Here is a 17777-nt window from a genome sequence, read left to right as displayed (position 1 = left end):
TTCTTTGAGTACTACTGGGAGGATCTCATCCGGCCCAGGGGATTTGTTTATTTTAAGAGCTCCTAGTCCCTTTAACACTTCTGCCTCAGTTATGCTAAAGTTATTTAAAACTGGATAGGAACTGGATGACATGTGGGGCATGTTGTCAGTATCTTCCTTTGTAAAAACTTGTGAAAAGTAATCATTTAATATATTTGCTATTTTTTTTTTTTTCTTCCTCTACGATTTTGCCATTTGTATCTCTTAAACATTTAATCTCCTCTTTGAATGTTCTCTTGCTGTTGTAATATTGGAAAAACATTTTGGAATTGGTTTTAGCTCCCTTAGCAATGTTCATTTCTATTTCTCTCTTGGCCTTTCTAACTTCCTTTTTGACTTGCGTTTGCAGTTCTGTGTACTCTTTCTGCGTACTTTCTTTTTGGTCCTTTTTTAATGCTCTGTAAAGTGCCTTTTTTCACTGAATATTTTTTTTAATTGATCTATTAAACCATTTTGGCAATTTAGTTTTACATTTAGATTTGTCTACTTTAGGGATGTAATTGTTTTGTGCCTCTAGTACTACATTTTTGAAGAACAACCATCCTTCTTCTGTGGGTGTTTTCTCTATTTTACTCCAATCTACTTCTGTTAGTCTCTGTTTCATACCTTCATAGTTTGCTTTTCTAAAATTGTAAACCTTAGCTTTAGTCATTACTTTTGGGGATTTAAAAAACACTTCAAATGAGACCATGTTGTGGTCTGAGTTTGCCAGTGGTTCTCTGACCTCTGTTTTAGTTATTCTATCTTCGTTATTTGAAAAGACTAAATCAAGGCATGCCTCCCCTCTAGTGGGTGCCTTCACAAATTGTGTTAGGAAGCAGTCATTTGTCATTTCCACCATTTCTATTTCATCCTTCACGCTACCCACCGGGTTTTCCCATTTTATATGGGGGAAGTTGAAATCCCCCATTAGTATGGCTTCTCCTTTGCTACACACATTTCTAATGTCATTGTATAACAGATTATTGTGCTCACCGTCTGAATCTGGCGGTCTATAGCATGCTCCTATTATTATGCCTTTTGAATTTTTGTCTGTTATTCTGACCCATATTGATTCGGTTTTATTTTCTTTGTCCAGGTTTAACACCTGGGCTTCAAGACTGTTTCTTATGTATAGCGCTACCCCTCCTCCTCTTCTGTCCTGCCTGTCTTTCCTATACAGTGTATACCCACAAATATTATATTCGTCCCCATCACTCTCAGACAACCACGTTTCTGTAACACCTATCACATCATAGTTACCTGTTAGTGCAGTAGCTTCAAGTTCTAGAATTTTGTTTCTGATACTTCTAGCATTTAGATAAATACATTTAATGGTTGTCTTACCTGAGTTGTTGTTCTTGTTTTGATGCGGTCTCCCTTCTGTTTTTTTGTTGATTTCTCCCCCCTTCCTTTCTAGTTTAAATGCTTCCGAACCTGCTCGAGGATCTTTTCTCCAAGTAGACTGGTTCCCTTGTTATTTAAATGCAGTCCATCCCGTCTATACAGATAGTCCTCGTTGTAGAATGTGGTCCAATGATCAAGATAGGTGAAGCCTTCCCGTGTGCACCACGTCTTCAGCCATTCGTTTTGATTAATTATTTCCAGCTGTCCATATGGTCCTTTGCAAGGTACGGGTAGTATACCAGAAAATACCACAGTTTTGGTTTTCTCTTTTAATTTCCTTCCTAGCTCTCTGAATTTGTTTTGCAGGGATTTTGGTCTGTCTCTTCCAATGTTGTTTGTACCGATGTGGACGACTACTACCGGGTCGTCTCCTGTTCGTTCTAGGAGCCTGTCCACGTTTTCAGTGATGTGCTTGACCGAGGCTCCCGGAAGGCAGCACACTGTTGTAGTAAGGGGGTCCAAACTGCAAACTGAACTTGCTGTGTTTCTCAATATGGAGTCCCCAACAATCATGACCTCCCTTCTTTTTGCTGTCTGGTCACCACTGTCAATAGGGTCCTGGATGTTGTTCCTTTCATTCTCTTGTTGTTGGTTCTGCTCATCAAAATTCCGAAGTGACTCAGATCTCTTGGTTGTTTTGATTTCTGGTGGTTGTGTTTGACGAAGTTTCTTTTTTTCCCTGCTTCTGCCTACCTGAACCCAGCTGTTCTGACCTTCTATCTCCCTGGTGGCTTTCAGTCTGTTAGGGGTGATGCAGACTTCCATGAATTGTGGGTGTGCCAGTTCCTCAAGATCCTGTTGCTGTCTCACTTCTTCCAGCTCCATTAAATCATTTAATCAAAGCACCCCATTCACAAACATTCAAAGAATTCACTGCCCACTTTTAAAGCAGGTGCTACAGGAAAATTACTGTTGAATTGAATATTATATGTTCACCAAATACATCTTTTATTTTAACTGAAGATTGATTAATTGGCAATGAGCATGTCCAGCTTAGTAGGGACCCAGTGTTTGCATGAGAAGATGTAAGAACCAGGGTTGACAGCAGGGAAAGGCTCCCCACCATGCTCGTGCAGGCCATCTCCCCTGGCCAGCGAGGGAACAGAGGCAGGATCCAGACACACAGACATCTAGGCAGACATCCAGAGACGAGTCTTCAAAATCCTGGAGAGGATGCAAACACAAATGTGAGATATTGTCAAATAAGAGATATTTAATTGGGAATGTAAGGCAAAATCCAATAGTACAGCACGCAGTCTTCAAACAGTCTATGGGCCATTTAGGGCCATTCCATCTCTATGGTTGCTGGCATGCAATAGTTCAGAACGCATGTAGAACGGTATCGATGGGAAATGGGAAAATGCAGTTCAGTGCAGTGCGGTGGGTCAAAGTGCATGCTGAAAGAGCACTGTCCAGGAAAAGGGTTTCAAGTTCTGGAAACTAGAATTGAAAGCTATGACAATTAATTCATGTCACAAAACATTACCTTTTTGGTTATGACAACCTCCCACTCCATGTAATTGGGAATTCTAACTGTAATGTGTAACTGTGGACTGATGAAGATATGAGTTTCATTTTCAGAAGGCTTACTGGAATATACTGAAGTCTTATTTGTGTAGAAAATAGTGCCCATGTGGTCAATGAAAAAAAACAAAAAAGAAACAGCACCTAATGTTTCGAAAGTAAACATTTCTTGTAGCGCTGAATTTTGCATTACTGTGTGTTATGCACATGCATTAGCAGTTCGTTGAATTTTGTCCATGTGATTACTTACGCGGTTCATTGTTGTGGTTTACTGTCGTATTACAAAGGAAATGCACTTTTTGGCATCAAGCAGTACAAAAACACAAAATACCGCCGTTTTAATACTGCTGTCTGCAGTGTCCAAAAGGGCATGTTAAAAACATAATTAGCTTTGTCTCGAGGAACAGTAAAAAAAAAACATTCCACTTTCTGCGTAGTTCATATATGTCATATCAAAAGAGGTCAGCGGTGGGTTAAAAGCAGATATTTCTTCCTGCAGCTCCAATTATGCAGGGCACGTACTCACGTACTTGCGTATAACAGCACTACTCGCTGTAAAAGTTTCAGACTTCTTTTGTCATTTGCATAGTAAATAGTAATAACTGTTTGCTCAGTGTCAGATCAGATATCTACTTCCAACGTGTCAGAAAACAAATAAACAGCCAAAAAGTAAAATATATGTACTAGTGTTACCGGACTGACTTCTACTTTCCAGTCCCAGATCGCGCTCGTTTCCAGTCAAAATAGACCGCACCACTGGCGAAATAGACAGAAGAGAAGGGGTAACGTCTAATCCTCAAAATAAAATATTTCTATTGTTTTATTTAACAGTGTTCCTTGGCAATGATTTAGATTGCCATTTATGTAATAATATAAGAATAATTCATTTATAAGCACGTCTTACTTATTTATATTTAACTTCTCCCCTTTTTGTTATATTTGGTCTTTCCCAGCTTGCCGTTGATTATCTATTTTTTTCTGTTACTTGGGGGTAGTTAATAATTGAAACGGGGGAAAATCAATACATTCATTATTACAAATTTGCGGTATTTTACCAATATTAAAACAAAATGTGTAAGTTATCGCAGCGTTTATTACAATTACAGCTTAACACCAAAGCTATTCTAGACAAGATAGTCACTCCGCCTTTTCTTCTGTCCCGGTCGAAGCGGTGCGTCATGGCTCGTCGGCTGCCTGTATAATGTAAAATGAGCCTCATTTCCTATTCCGAGCCTTCTCTCTTTAAAACGATTACAGTTTTTGGACAAGTTCGCCTCAAATTATTTAGAGTAACACGTACGTGTTATTATTTATACGGTCGATGTTTTCACCCGGCAAGAGCTCACCTAGCACTACAGTAATGCCTCGGAGGTTGCCGGCAATATTTTTAAAAATATATGTATATAGTAATATTTCCCTTTTCATTTTTCCGCGGGATGATCTTTAGCTATCCATAAATCAAATATAAACTTTAAGAGGATATAAGTAAAACATACATAAAATACATTAACTGCTACTGTTAGATTCAAATTTCAACCGTAGCTGAACTGAGCTAAGAATATAAATACAAGCAGATCATTTTAAAGAGACCTATATTTACATATTTTTCAATGGAGCGGTTGCTTAATTAACACATAAATATACAAAGTATTTTTAATAATAGGTGCAATTTTCAATAATACACATTGTATTTTTAATAATATACACTTATGAATGCATAATGGATCATACTTTGGCAGTAAAGATTCAAGTCCAGGCTTTGACTGGGCCACTCTAGGACATTCACTTTCTTGTTTTTAAGCCACTCCAGTGTCACTTTGACCGTGTGCTTGGGGTCATTGTCCTGCTGAAAGGTGAATCTCTCTCACAGTCTTAGGTCTTTTGCAGACTGAAGCAGGTTTTCCTCAAGGATTTGCCTGTATTTAGCTCCATCCATTTTGCCCTCTACCCTGACAAGCTTCCCAGTCCCTGCTGATGAAAAGCATCCCCATAGCATGATGCTGCCACCACCATGCTTCACAGTAGGGACGGTGTTACCTGGGTGATGTGCTTTGTTGGGTATAGATATATACAGTGCCTTGCAAAAGTATTCAGACCCCTTGACCAATTCTCTCATTACCGAATTACAAATAGTACACTGAAATTTCGTTCTGTTTGATTTTTTTTTTTTAAACCATTGGCCTCCACCTGTGAACCATTAAGTTACTGTCACATTTTCTGGATAAAAACCCCACTGTTGAAGGATCATTGGTAAGGCTTTGAACCTGAAGGAAAATTAAGACCAAAGAGCATTCTACAGAAGTTAGAGATAAAGTAATACAAATGCATAGATTAGGGAAAGGGTACAAAAGAATAAGTGTTTGGATATCCCAGTGAGCACAGTTGGATCAATAATCAGGAAGTGGATGCTGCATCACACCACCCAGGCACTGCCAAGAAAAGGCCGTCCCTCAAAACTCAACGCTCAAACAAGAAGGAGACTTGTGAGACACAGAGAGGCCAACAATCACTTTGAAGGAGCTACAGAGTTCAGTAGCTCTGAGTGAAGTAATGGTGCACCAGTCAACCATATCAAGAGCTCTGCATAACACTGGCCTGTATGGGAGGGTGGCAAGAAAGAAGCCATTACTCAAAAAGTACCATCTGAAAGCACGTCTGGAGTTTGCCAGAAAGCATGAGAGTGACCCAGCTGCGATGTGGGAAAAGGTTTTGTGGTCAGATGAGACCAAGATAGAGCTTTTTGGCCAAAACTCAAAGCGATATGTGTGGCGCAAACCTAACACTGCCCATGCCTCAAGACACACCATCTCTACAGTGAAGTATGGTGGTGGCAGCATCATGCTGTGGGGATGCTTCTCATCAGCAGGGACTGGGCATCTTGTTACAATTGAAGGAAGAATGGATGGAGCAAAATACAGGAATATACTGCAAGAGAATCTGCTTCAGTCTGCTAAAAAACTGAAGCTTGGGAGGAAATTCACCTTTCAGCAGGACAATGATCCCAAGCACAAGGCCAAAGCAACACTGGAGTGGCTCAAGAACAAAAAGGTGAATGTCCTACAGTGGCCCTGTCAAAGTCCCATCGAGAATCTGTGACACTATTTGAAAATTGCGGTATACAATCGTTGTCCAACCAACCTGAACAACCTGGAGCAAATCTGCCAAGAAGAATGGGCCAAAGTCACTTCGATACTGTGTGCAAAGCTGGTACATACTTACCCCAAAAGACTTAAAGCTGTTATTGCAGCGAAAGGTGGCTCTACCAAATATTAATGTGTGGGGGTTGAATACTTATGCAAGCAAGATATTTCAGTTTTTTATTTTTCTTAAAAATATTTCCCAACATAAAACCAATGTCACCTTACAATAATTGATTTTGAGTTTAAGTGTTTTAAAAAAAATATCAAACAGAATGAAATTTCAATTTATCATTTGTAATTTGTTAATATGAGAGAATTGGTCAGGGGTCTGAATACTTTTGCAAGGCACTGTATTTTTTAATTATTTAAAAATGATTAAAGAGTGGAAGTGTATTTCATATGTGGCTGGTTTAAGTTCTGTCATAAATACTGTTCTTTTGAAAAGTAAGACAAACAAAGTAGAACAGCTAAGTTATCTCAAGCTCAGCTGAAACATAACTTTTCAAATAAAAAAATGATGATTTCCATTGCATGAGAGTGGATGCCAAAACGTTCTGCTGATTTTCACTCAGCTCTCGCCAAGATAAGCACCAACTAAGATGTAGCTTTACAGTAAACTAATATGATCCATCTGCATCTCCATCCATTTGCGTTTCTTTCCATCTGATGATGTAGATATCCTTCTGCCTGGTGTTGATGGCTGAAGTGTAATGCTGGCTCCAAGGATCGGCTTATTTTGTCTCCCCAGTGCATCAGCACACACAACGGCTGCGATGCTGGCTCCAGGGATCAACCACAGTGCGGTCTCCCCAGCGCATCAGAGATCTGAATGGCTCCACTATAGACCCGCAGGCACACTATCGGCTGCAGGGGTTGCTGATGCGCGGTGAACCGTGGATTCCCCTGCCGACCTAAGCACTCCCTACCCGGGCAGTGCTCAGCCGATTATGCGCCGATGATGGCACACCCTTTGGAGAACAGTGTGTGTTCATCTTAGCTGCTTCCGAGTCAGCACGGGGGTGGTAGCGGTGAGCTGAGCCTGAAAATAATTGGCTATTATAACTTGGGAGAAAATCATAAAAAACAATTGGCGACTACTGAATAAAAAAAAAAAAAGAAATGTCTTCATGTAGACAATGTGGGGAAGCTATAAAAAAGGCCAACAAGATGCTCAGATATATTGTGAAAAGTGTTGAATTTAAATCAAGGGAAGTAATGTTAAAACTGTACAATGCAGTAGTAAGACCACACTAGAATATTGTATTTAGTTCTGGTCACCTCGCTACAAAAAGGATACTGCTGCTAGAGAAAGAGTGCAAAGAAGAGCAACCAGAATTATCCCGGTTAAAAGGCATGTCATATGCAGACAGGCTAAAAAATAAAGATGAATAAAGATCTGATTCAAGCATTCAAAATTCTTTGATGAGAGTATTATGTACAATCAGGAGGAGAGCATTGTGTACAATCAGGAGGAGAGCATTGTGTACAATCAGGAGAAGAGCATTGTGTACAATCAGGAGAAGAGCATTGTGTACAATCAGGAGGAGAGCATTGTGTACAATCAGGAGGAGAGCGCCTCTCTGCAATGCTGTACTGCACTGTCGGCTTGTAACATATCACTGGATAGGAATTGAATTTCACTGCCCGCTTGTTAACACATATCACTGGATAGGAATTGAATTTCACTGCCCGCTTGTTAACACATATCACTGGATAGGAATTGAATTTCACTGCCCGCTTGTTAACACATATCACTGGATAGGAATTGAATTTCACTGCCCGCTTGTTAACACATATCACTGGATAGGAATTGAATTTCACTGCCCGCTTGTTAACACATATCACTGGATAGGAATGGTGTCTGGATCACGTGCAGCACACAGCTGGTGCAGCACGTAGCTTGTAGCAGTGTGGCACAGCCTACAGACCTGGAGAAGGGAAAAAAACACCTTTTTTTATTGTATACCTACCCACCGCTTTATGGTTGAATGGACCAATTTTCTTGTCTGAATGAAAATGTACAGCGGCTAAATTCATACCATTCTTAAAAACACAATCGTTTCTGGATAGTAAAACAGTTAAAATATGTCAAAAGTAAACAATACTGTAGAAGGGAAAATAGGCTCACCTTAGCTGCCTGAATCTTGCAAATTCTAATGGTAGAAAACTGAGGTGAGTGATGATGCTGCAGGCCAGCCTGACAGGCAAGGTGAAAATGCAAAGTATTCTGTGATTGGCTCATCGAATTCTTTATCCAGGAATGACTACTGCATATTGGCCCAGGAACAACAGGGACATATCAAAATCGGCACTCACATGCTGACAATCAAGGGGGATATCCCAAGGACCATCATAAAATACTGTAGTGTTTTTGGGTTCTTGGGACAAAGGTGAGACTGAGGCTGTGATGGAGTTGAAGGCTCAAGCTGTTTATTTTTAACACAAATAATCAATAAAATAAAATCATAAAGTAAAGGAAGGAAACTGGGAGTCAAAAATGAAAATAAAATTATTTGTTGTATTTGTCTTTCTTTATCCGACCCCTTTTTCACTCTACTCCCCTAAACGCACCTTCCCTCTCACTCCTCTCTCCCTCCATCTCTGGGTCTTTTTCACGCACCCCTTTATATCCCCTCGCTCCCCCCACCCCTTACTCAGAACCCCATCCACATGTACTTCATGCCATTCCTGCAACCCAATTCCCCTACACACACATCTACACACAAAGCAACCCCTGTACGCACACACACCCAATGCAACCCCCTGCACGCACACATACACACCATGCAACCCCTGTACGCACACATGCACACCATGCAACCCCTGTACGCACACATGCACACCATGCAACCCCTGCACGCACACACGACCATCTACACTATCCTGACTCTTCTCCCCTCCCAGGATCGTTAATTGCCCCCTCCTAGCAGTGAATCCCACTCACTACCCTAACCCAGGAAACTGTCCTATAGCCTTTGTGGGGTATAGACTCGTGGGCAGCCCTGTGGGGGGTATCGTAGTACAGAGTCCTGGTGGGGTGCCTCAGCAGTGGGCCCCTCCGTGCCGGTGTCCAGTGGTGTAGGGGTGGTCCCGCCTTGGTCAAGCCCTGGCTGATAAGGGGCAAGACACTCCCAGTAGAGGACCAGCTTCTGCCCCCGGGTCTGCAGCCGGACCTGATACATCACCTCAGAAAGATGGAGATGAACCTCACAGGGCTCCTCCCACTAGCTGGTCAGTTTAGGGCTCAATCCCTTCTTATGCTGGCCGGAAGTCTTGCCCCCTGCTCCGCACATCATAGGCTCTCAACTTTCTCAGTCCAGTGCCTGCTAGCTGCTCCTGAGCATCGGTGGGCCTGGCCCAGTCGGTCTCGCAGGTCGCGCACATAGTGAGGGCCCGCCAGAGTGGGGTCATCCTCTGCTCCAGGCGGTGGGCTGAAGAGTAGGTCCACGGGGATACACTGCTCCTTGGTGTTGGTGGTGTGTACTCTTGGACAGCCATCTGTTAGGCGAATAGAGCCATGGGTAAGTGGTGTCCCCAGTCCCATTGATCTTGGTCTGCATTCGTTGCAACGGTTTTGCCAGGAGAGTAATTTGTGAGAAGTATACAAATACTGAGTTAATTTTTTTTTTTAATTTTTATTTTAAATGTTTTTTTTTTTTTTTTAACTGTATTATCAGTTCAATATAATTAAAACAACACTATAAATTAAGACAGAAAAGATAAAGGCATGTACAAAAAAAAAAATAATACTGGTCTTAATAAAAGCTGAACACACTCAATAATTAAGCACACTCACAGGATCATAATGAAATACTGGTACTGTTTCAAACACAGCATAACGCGTATTACTTCTGAATTGGACTAGATTATGAAATTTACAGAAATCATACAAAACGAGGCAAGTTCAGAGAAAATGCCATTAAAGATTAGACCGGTAGTCTTGGCAGCCAATCACAATAAGATCTTGGACACCGCCTTTCACATGATTGGGTCGAGATACCTTTTGTCAAGCCAATGAGTAAAATAAATAGCAGGACTAGCAAAACGTCATGAAGCCCCGTACGTGTCCGAATCCGGAGCAGCCAGCGTGCCTCTCCCAGCCAATCACCTCGTTCCAACGAGTTAGTAACCGGCCAATCGCTGCCCTCCACGATAGGGAAGCGGCGAAGGGTTATATAGACGCAGATCAGAGCTGCCCGACATTACACTTGAAACAAGCAAAGCGGAGGAAGCGCTGTTGGGTTGATATTTTAAAAAAAAAAAGAGCTGGAAAAAGAACATTTAATACAGTAGAGGTATGTAGATTTTTTTTTTCTTTCCTTAAAGTATGTAAATAATTGTTATGTATGTTACCGGCAATATTGTACGCTAATACTGGCAAGAAATACTTCTCTGGAAAAAATGTTACATTTTAGTCAGCGATTTAGGCCTGTCTTTATTAAATAATAATAATAATAATAATAATAATAGTGCATGTGATGTGCTGGGTGGAACAATGCAGGCTGCTGCTTGTGAGGCGTTAGGAGGGAAGTTAGGAAGCGTTGTTGAATTATCAGTGTATTCTTCCACAGGGGCGTTGCTGAGTCTAGCTTGTGAGGGTGTATTTGCAGTTTATTAATAGGAGCGCTTCCACTGTTACTTCGTGCGGCTGTATGAATGCCATTGTCGTGCGCACGTTACCGGTAAGCAAGCGTGCACTGAACATTAGGACTGTTGTGTGTTTTCGTCTGCAGATTTTTGTAGAATAATTATTTTTTTTAATATAAAATGAAGCCCAAGACTGCCGTCACTACCATCGGCTGTGAAAGAAGATGTCGGGCGTTTTTTTTTTAGGCTTAGCGTACTCTGACTAATTGTTTTAATTACATAATTTAATTTTGTCGCACACAAATATATACCGGTACGTTTAATCAGCGTCGAATCTGCTACAGTCGTGATTTACTATGTATATTGTAGTATCTACGTAGTCGTCGCCTAGTTTGTTTCTGAATGTCACGATTGCATATTCTCCAACGTTCTCGGTGATCGAGGGTTTAATTTGTGTTCAGGTATCGCTGGCTAGTGGCTGTTCGCGGTGTTCTTGGTTGATAGACGTCAGGAGCCTTGAAATTGACTTTGCAGTTGAGGCCTGGCAGAGTGCTCTCCCAGCTGCCATCTCAACGAGCACTAACTGCTTGATTCAGTTTTAGGTCCTAAATTAAACGCAAATCAAGAGTTTATATAAAAATATACCTCGGCTGAGTTTGAACAAATGGCCTTTTATCACGTGGCCAGTGTGCCACCTAGTGGTACTAAAAGGGAATACTTCCATGTATTAAAAGGTTTGCTGCATTTTAAAGGCTGAATTCACTGACCGCCCAAGTTGCAGTAGATTAAGACCGCATCAGTTGTAGTAACAAAAACGTGTTTAATGCTGCGTGTATAATAACTGACAAATATGATATTGGTGTAATATCCGGAGAAGATAGGAAAATGGTGATTTTAGTAAAGGAAGCCATGATTTTGAAGAGTCCGATTTTAATTTTTAAACATTGCTACTGTAGGCTGTTGCCCTGCACATTCTTCAAATAACTTGTGTACCTTGCAATAAAGTCTAATGTTAAGTGTAAATGCAGATACCTTGGCATGTTTTATTTACAGTATGCAAATTTAACAGTACAGTTGTGGGTACATGGTATTGTTGCACTTGTTTTAAAAATGAACTCTCTTGTCCAACAGCAATAATTGAGCAGCGCCTTGTGAACTACACTACTCGTCATGAAGCTGTGCTTTCTTGTTCTGCTGGCCATCAGCAGTGTCTTTGCTGATGAAGATGACAAGAAGGAGAGTGTCGGTACTGTAGTTGGCATTGACCTGGGTACCACTTATTCTTGGTAAGTCTGGCTGATGTTACTTGTCTTTCTGGTTCCAATTGAAGTGGTCTGTTACACTTGATATTTAACACTATGCATTGATCAGACCCGTGAGTGACCTCTAAGCATAAGGCTGGCAACATTATGGAATACTAAATAACTGTTGACCGTGTTTTTACAGTGTTGGTGTCTTCAAGAATGGACGTGTGGAAATCATCGCTAACGATCAGGGTAACCGAATCACTCCATCTTATGTGGCCTTCACTGTGGAGGGAGAACGTTTGATCGGTGATGCTGCTAAAAACCAGCTGACCTCCAACCCAGAGAACACTGTCTTTGACGCAAAGCGCCTGATTGGTCGTACGTGGACTGACCCCACTGTTCAACAGGATATTAAATACTTCCCTTTTAAGGTAAATGGGTTGCATTTACAGGTAACTTTAAACATCTATAGTTTTGGCTAGTGTGTTCATAGGAGACAGGGGTAAAGTTACAGGCCTTATTAATGTTGGGTAAATTACATTTACAGTTAAGCAGGCTTAAAATTCAAAGAGCACAGCAGTGTCACACTGGAATCAAGAAGTGCAGGCAACATTTATTGACAAATACAATTCGATGTTGCTGAATTGTTTTTTCATTTCAGATACTTCACAAAACATGCTACAATGTGTAGTGCAAAAGCACATCATGGAAACACGCTAGATTAAAAAATAAACACATGAAATTTTTGGTCCACTAAATTAAATGGCTTTACATAGTCTTAAGTGGAAATGTTCGTGTCCATTACGGAAACGCAACACAAAAAATAAACGTAGCAACCAAAGTAGTACTATAGCGTTAAATATTCGGTACGAAAAAATGCCTGGGTTACAAGCTCTTGCAGTGTCAAATAAGGATCTGACTGCGTATCTGACTTGAAACCGCCAGACTGCATGTCTTCCGTCTGATTCTTCATAATGGATGCAGCAATTATCTGAATCATTAATACACAGAGCAACTCCTACAGTTTTCTGTTCCACCTCAGGCATTATTTGCACATGGTCATTAACCACCAGCTGCCAATTTATTTTGTCAATTTGCATGTTAATGTGTTTTGTAATGTAATTTTTTGCAGATTTCATTCTTGACCCTCAAAAGCAATTTGGATAGTTTCCAAAGCAATCTGCTATTTAACTTTTTTTATTGATTATGAAAAATGGAAACAGTGTTCCAATAGACCTTAAATAACAATGTGTTTACAATTGTAGCATTATAATAGAGATCACAACATTTATTTTTCCAATGCTAACATTATAAATGATATTATACTTGTGCGGGTATATCACTTTATAGAAATTGTGTGAGATTTCAAAGCAGATGCACTTCAAGCCCTTATCAATGCTAATGTCCTTATCTAGCACGTATACATCAGAAAACTTGCGTCACAAGTTCAGTCACATCATATACTGCATCTTCCCCAGTTTCAGGCATGGGTGTATAGCACTGTTACTGTGTAGTCTTACCTGATGTGTAGGTACAATAAATAGGTTTTTTTTTTTTTTTACTAGTACCAATCCTGATAAGACTTCCTTACAACTTGTAACGCCAACAAATAAATCCTCATTTTATTTAGTAGATACACAGGTATCGATTTTTCATTCTGCTGTGTGTGTGTGTGTGTATGTATATATATATATATATATATATATATATATATATATATATATATATATATATATATATATATATATATATATATATATATATATATGAATGAATGAATGAATGAATGAATGACAGTGTCACATTTCTTGGTGACTACTGCCATCCTGCCAGTGAAAAACACAACTGCATACTTTGACAGTAATTTTCTTATTTTTGTGATTGAAGCATGTTCAAACGACATGTTAAACTTTGCAGACGCACATATTGCGCCTGCACACTACTCTTGTGGGAGTGACAAACTTGCATTCCATGTGGGATAAGCAGCTGGGTGGTTAAACTGGGAATTAATGGTGAAAATTTTACTTTCAGCTAAAAGTGGGGGTGGGGGGGGGCAGCATTGATCAACCAGGGTGTTGATCTGGTGTGTGTGTGATATTATATATATTATATAATATATAAAATATTAATCTAATTACTATTTCTTTTCAGGTTGTTGAGAAGAAGAGCAAGCCTCATATCCAGGTTGATATTGGAGGTCAAATCAAAACCTTTGCTCCTGAAGAAATTTCTGCCATGGTGCTCACAAAGATGAAGGAAACCGCTGAAGCCTATCTGGGCAAAAAGGTAGTTTAACATATTGCATCACATTTAATGTATTGGAATGTTAAGATTTCTGTGTTAACTTTAGCTTTTCCATTACTTTTTGTCTTGAATAGGTTACTCATGCTGTGGTTACCGTGCCAGCCTACTTCAACGACGCCCAGCGCCAGGCCACAAAGGATGCTGGAGTCATTGCTGGACTGAATGTGATGAGGATTATCAATGAGCCGTAAGTGGGAGGTTTTTATTTTTATAAATTGTTCAGTTTTCTACTCTGTTTTGGATGAAGGCCTAAATGTCAGATGCAGCTTTCTTTAGCTCTGGACTGTCCATGAACTTGTTGCTTGGTATACATGGGTTTTGTTAATTTGACATCCTAGTTTCATGGCTTTATCCATCAGATTGAGTGGGCTAAAAGATCTAGCTTGGTGTGACATACTTATACATATATGGATAGCTACATTACAATCAGCACTGTTCATTTTAATAGTTTATGATCAATTTAAGTTGAGTATTCATTGAGTCTTCTCCTTTGATACAGAACTGCCGCTGCTATTGCCTATGGCTTGGATAAGAAGGACGGCGAGAAGAACATCCTTGTGTTTGATCTAGGCGGGGGTACTTTTGATGTTTCTCTGCTCACCATTGACAATGGTGTCTTTGAAGTAGTGGCTACCAACGGAGATACCCATCTGGGAGGTGAAGACTTTGACCAGCGCGTCATGGAGCACTTCATCAAGCTATACAAGAAGAAGACTGGCAAAGATGTGCGGAAGGACAACCGTGCCGTGCAGAAGCTGCGTCGTGAAGTGGAGAAGGCCAAGCGGGCTCTGTCTGCCCAACACCAGGCCAGAATTGAGATTGAGTCTTTCTTTGAGGGAGAAGATTTCTCTGAAACTCTTACCAGGGCGAAGTTTGAGGAGCTCAATATGGTAAGTGGATTAACATGGACTGTTAACTGTGAAACATGGTTATAACCAGGGCCATCTAAAAGTGATAGTTAAATCAAGGTCATTAATCATTGAGAGGGTATAGACATGTTTCTTTTCATACAGGAGTTATATAAAGATGCGTTTGGGGATAACCAATAGAGAAGACTGGCATGTTAAGGCAGTCATTCCCACAAGTACAATGACAAATTGCATTCCAACATCCATATTCCCCCCCCCCCTTGCCTTCATAGGATCTCTTCCGATCAACCATGAAGCCAGTCCAGAAAGTCCTGGAGGACTCTGACTTGAAGAAAGCTGACATAGATGAAATTGTCCTGGTTGGTGGCTCCACTCGAATCCCCAAGATTCAGCAGCTGGTGAAGGAACACTTCAATGGCAAGGAGCCTTCGCGTGGCATCAATCCAGATGAGGCTGTGGCTTATGGTGCTGCTGTGCAGGCTGGGGTGTTGTCTGGGGAAGAGGATACTGGTAGGTGTATTGGGACAACCTGACCATACAATCATTTTGATCTGGAATGTTTTAATTCGGGTAGCATTGATGGATTTACAAAGGTAGCTAATGAGCTCTATCTTAACAGGTGATTTGGTTCTTCTTGATGTGTGCCCCCTGACCCTTGGTATTGAGACAGTTGGAGGTGTCATGACAAAGTTGATTCCACGAAATACTGTTGTGCCAACAAAGAAATCCCAGATCTTCTCCACTGCATCTGATAACCAGCCCACTGTTACAATCAAGGTTTATGAAGGTGAGGGGACTCCGTCTTGGTTTATTTGTTTCTTTACTGCTGTTAAACTGATTTAGAGCATATGTGTGTACTTCTAAGTGCACTACACAATATTTCTTTACCAGTTGCAAAGAATAATTTTATATGAAGTTAAAGGAGCAGTTAAATTATGTATCAAATTGTACTGAAACTAAAATTTCTGCCACTTTTTTTTTTTATTTATTTTTTTTTTATTTTAGGTGAACGACCTCTAACAAAAGACAACCATCTGCTGGGCACATTTGACCTGACTGGCATTCCTCCTGCTCCTCGTGGTGTACCCCAAATCGAAGTCACCTTTGAAATCGACGTCAATGGCATCCTCCGTGTGACCGCAGAGGACAAGGGCACCGGAAACAAGAACAAGATCACCATCACCAACGACCAGAACCGCCTGACCCCCGAAGACATTGAGAGGATGGTGAACGACGCAGAGAGGTTCGCTGAAGAGGACAAAAAGCTGAAGGAACGCATAGACGCCAGGAACGAGTTGGAGAGCTACGCCTACTCACTGAAGAACCAGATCGGAGACAAGGAGAAGCTGGGGGGCAAGCTATCCTCTGAAGACAAGGAGACCATTGAAAAAGCAGTTGAGGAGAAGATCGAATGGCTCGAAAGCCACCAGGATGCTGAAATTGAAGATTTCCAGGCTAAAAAGAAAGAACTGGAGGAGATTGTGCAGCCCATTGTCAGTAAACTGTATGGCAGTGCGGGAGGACCACCACCCGAGGGTGGTGAGGAGGAACAGGCTGAGAAGGATGAGTTGTAGAGCTCCCCCTTCCTTCACGTAGGTGTATATATTGGACTCCTTGAGAACTGTAATGTGTTTGAGGAAATCAATATTTTGAATGGTGGAAAACTCATTCACGAATGTAAATGTGGTATCTTCACAGCAAGGTGGAGTGAAGTCATAGCCGGGTTGGCTCTGCTGCTGTTCTTTGGCAGTTTCAGATGTGGAGGCGGCTTTTTTTTTTTTCTTGGAGAGGGGGTGGGGGGCAGATTAAATAGGGAATGGGAACGAATCCAATGTGATGTCTAGGAAATTGTTTATTTATTTGAAATTTTGGTCATTCTGGTTATTGTAGAAGAAATGTTTTCTACTGTAAATTAACCTTGAATAAATGTTAAGTTTGATACTACTACTTGTCTGAAGTTCATTGCATGATTGCTCATGTACTTGCTATGTTTAACATTCATCAACGTTACAAGGGCACCTGTGGGTTTCAAAATTATCAAATGGAGTAATTTACTGAGTGGCATGTGTTATAGGGTTCTTTAAATCATTAGGGTTAATGATTAGTGGTCCTCCTGGTAACTTCACTTTCATGAAATGCAAATATTTAGAATAGAACACTATAGATAAACAGCTGCAATCTGGTACTTCTGTATTCAAAGGACATTTTTTAAATGTCTAATGAGGGCAATTGAGCTAATGATGCAACAGTATCACTAGTACATAACAAATGGTATAAGTTCAGTTTAAGTTATAAGCGGCAATGTCAGTTTTGTCCTTGTAGTTCATCCTCAGAAATAAGGACACTGATATATAATCCTTGATTTCAAACACTCACATTTACAGTTAATTTCTTTTAGAAAACATTTTTTTTTTTTTTTAAAAAGGTAGTGTGCCTTGTATGCTTACGTGCCCATTTTCACTTACACACATGTGAAAGTGTTCTACCAAAAACATGTACATATCTGTGTAAACAATATAGTGTTTAATAAAATAAACCCACATTTACATGCTCAAGGAATCTGGACATATCATATTGTAAATACTTTTACAATGTATTATAGATACATTAACCTTTGTCAAATACTTACTTCAAGAGACATTCCCTTTTAGAAATTATAGCTGCCAAGCTGTGTGTTTCGT

General features: G+C 40.4%; 1 protein-coding gene across 3 annotated transcripts; it reads left to right on the top strand.

Moving 5' to 3' along the window:
- The first annotated feature begins 10278 nt into the window (after positions 1-10278).
- LOC121307045 (endoplasmic reticulum chaperone BiP) lies at positions 10279-17040 on the top strand. Of its 3 annotated transcripts, none has more exons than XM_041239122.1 (9): positions 10279-10384; positions 11808-11962; positions 12123-12354; positions 14075-14209; positions 14302-14414; positions 14727-15117; positions 15369-15606; positions 15716-15883; positions 16102-17040. In XM_041239122.1, the coding sequence occupies exons 2-9, from the start codon at positions 11847-11849 to the stop codon at positions 16668-16670; spliced, it is 1962 nt and encodes a 653-aa protein (XP_041095056.1). In that variant the 5' UTR covers positions 10279-10384; positions 11808-11846; the 3' UTR covers positions 16671-17040. The 3 variants fall into 3 exon arrangements, with proteins under 3 accessions (XP_041095056.1, XP_041095057.1, XP_041095059.1); XM_041239123.1 differs by having other exon boundaries at positions 10282-10375; positions 11804-11962; XM_041239125.1 differs by having other exon boundaries at positions 10295-10379.
- Positions 17041-17777: the final 737 nt, after the last annotated feature.

The sequence above is a fragment of the Polyodon spathula genome, chromosome 52 (assembly GCF_017654505.1).
Source record: "Polyodon spathula isolate WHYD16114869_AA chromosome 52, ASM1765450v1, whole genome shotgun sequence".
Classification (NCBI taxonomy): domain Eukaryota; kingdom Metazoa; phylum Chordata; class Actinopteri; order Acipenseriformes; family Polyodontidae; genus Polyodon; species Polyodon spathula.
The sequence above is the reverse complement of the archived record's forward strand: the minus strand, read 5'-3'. Positions and strand labels throughout refer to the sequence as shown.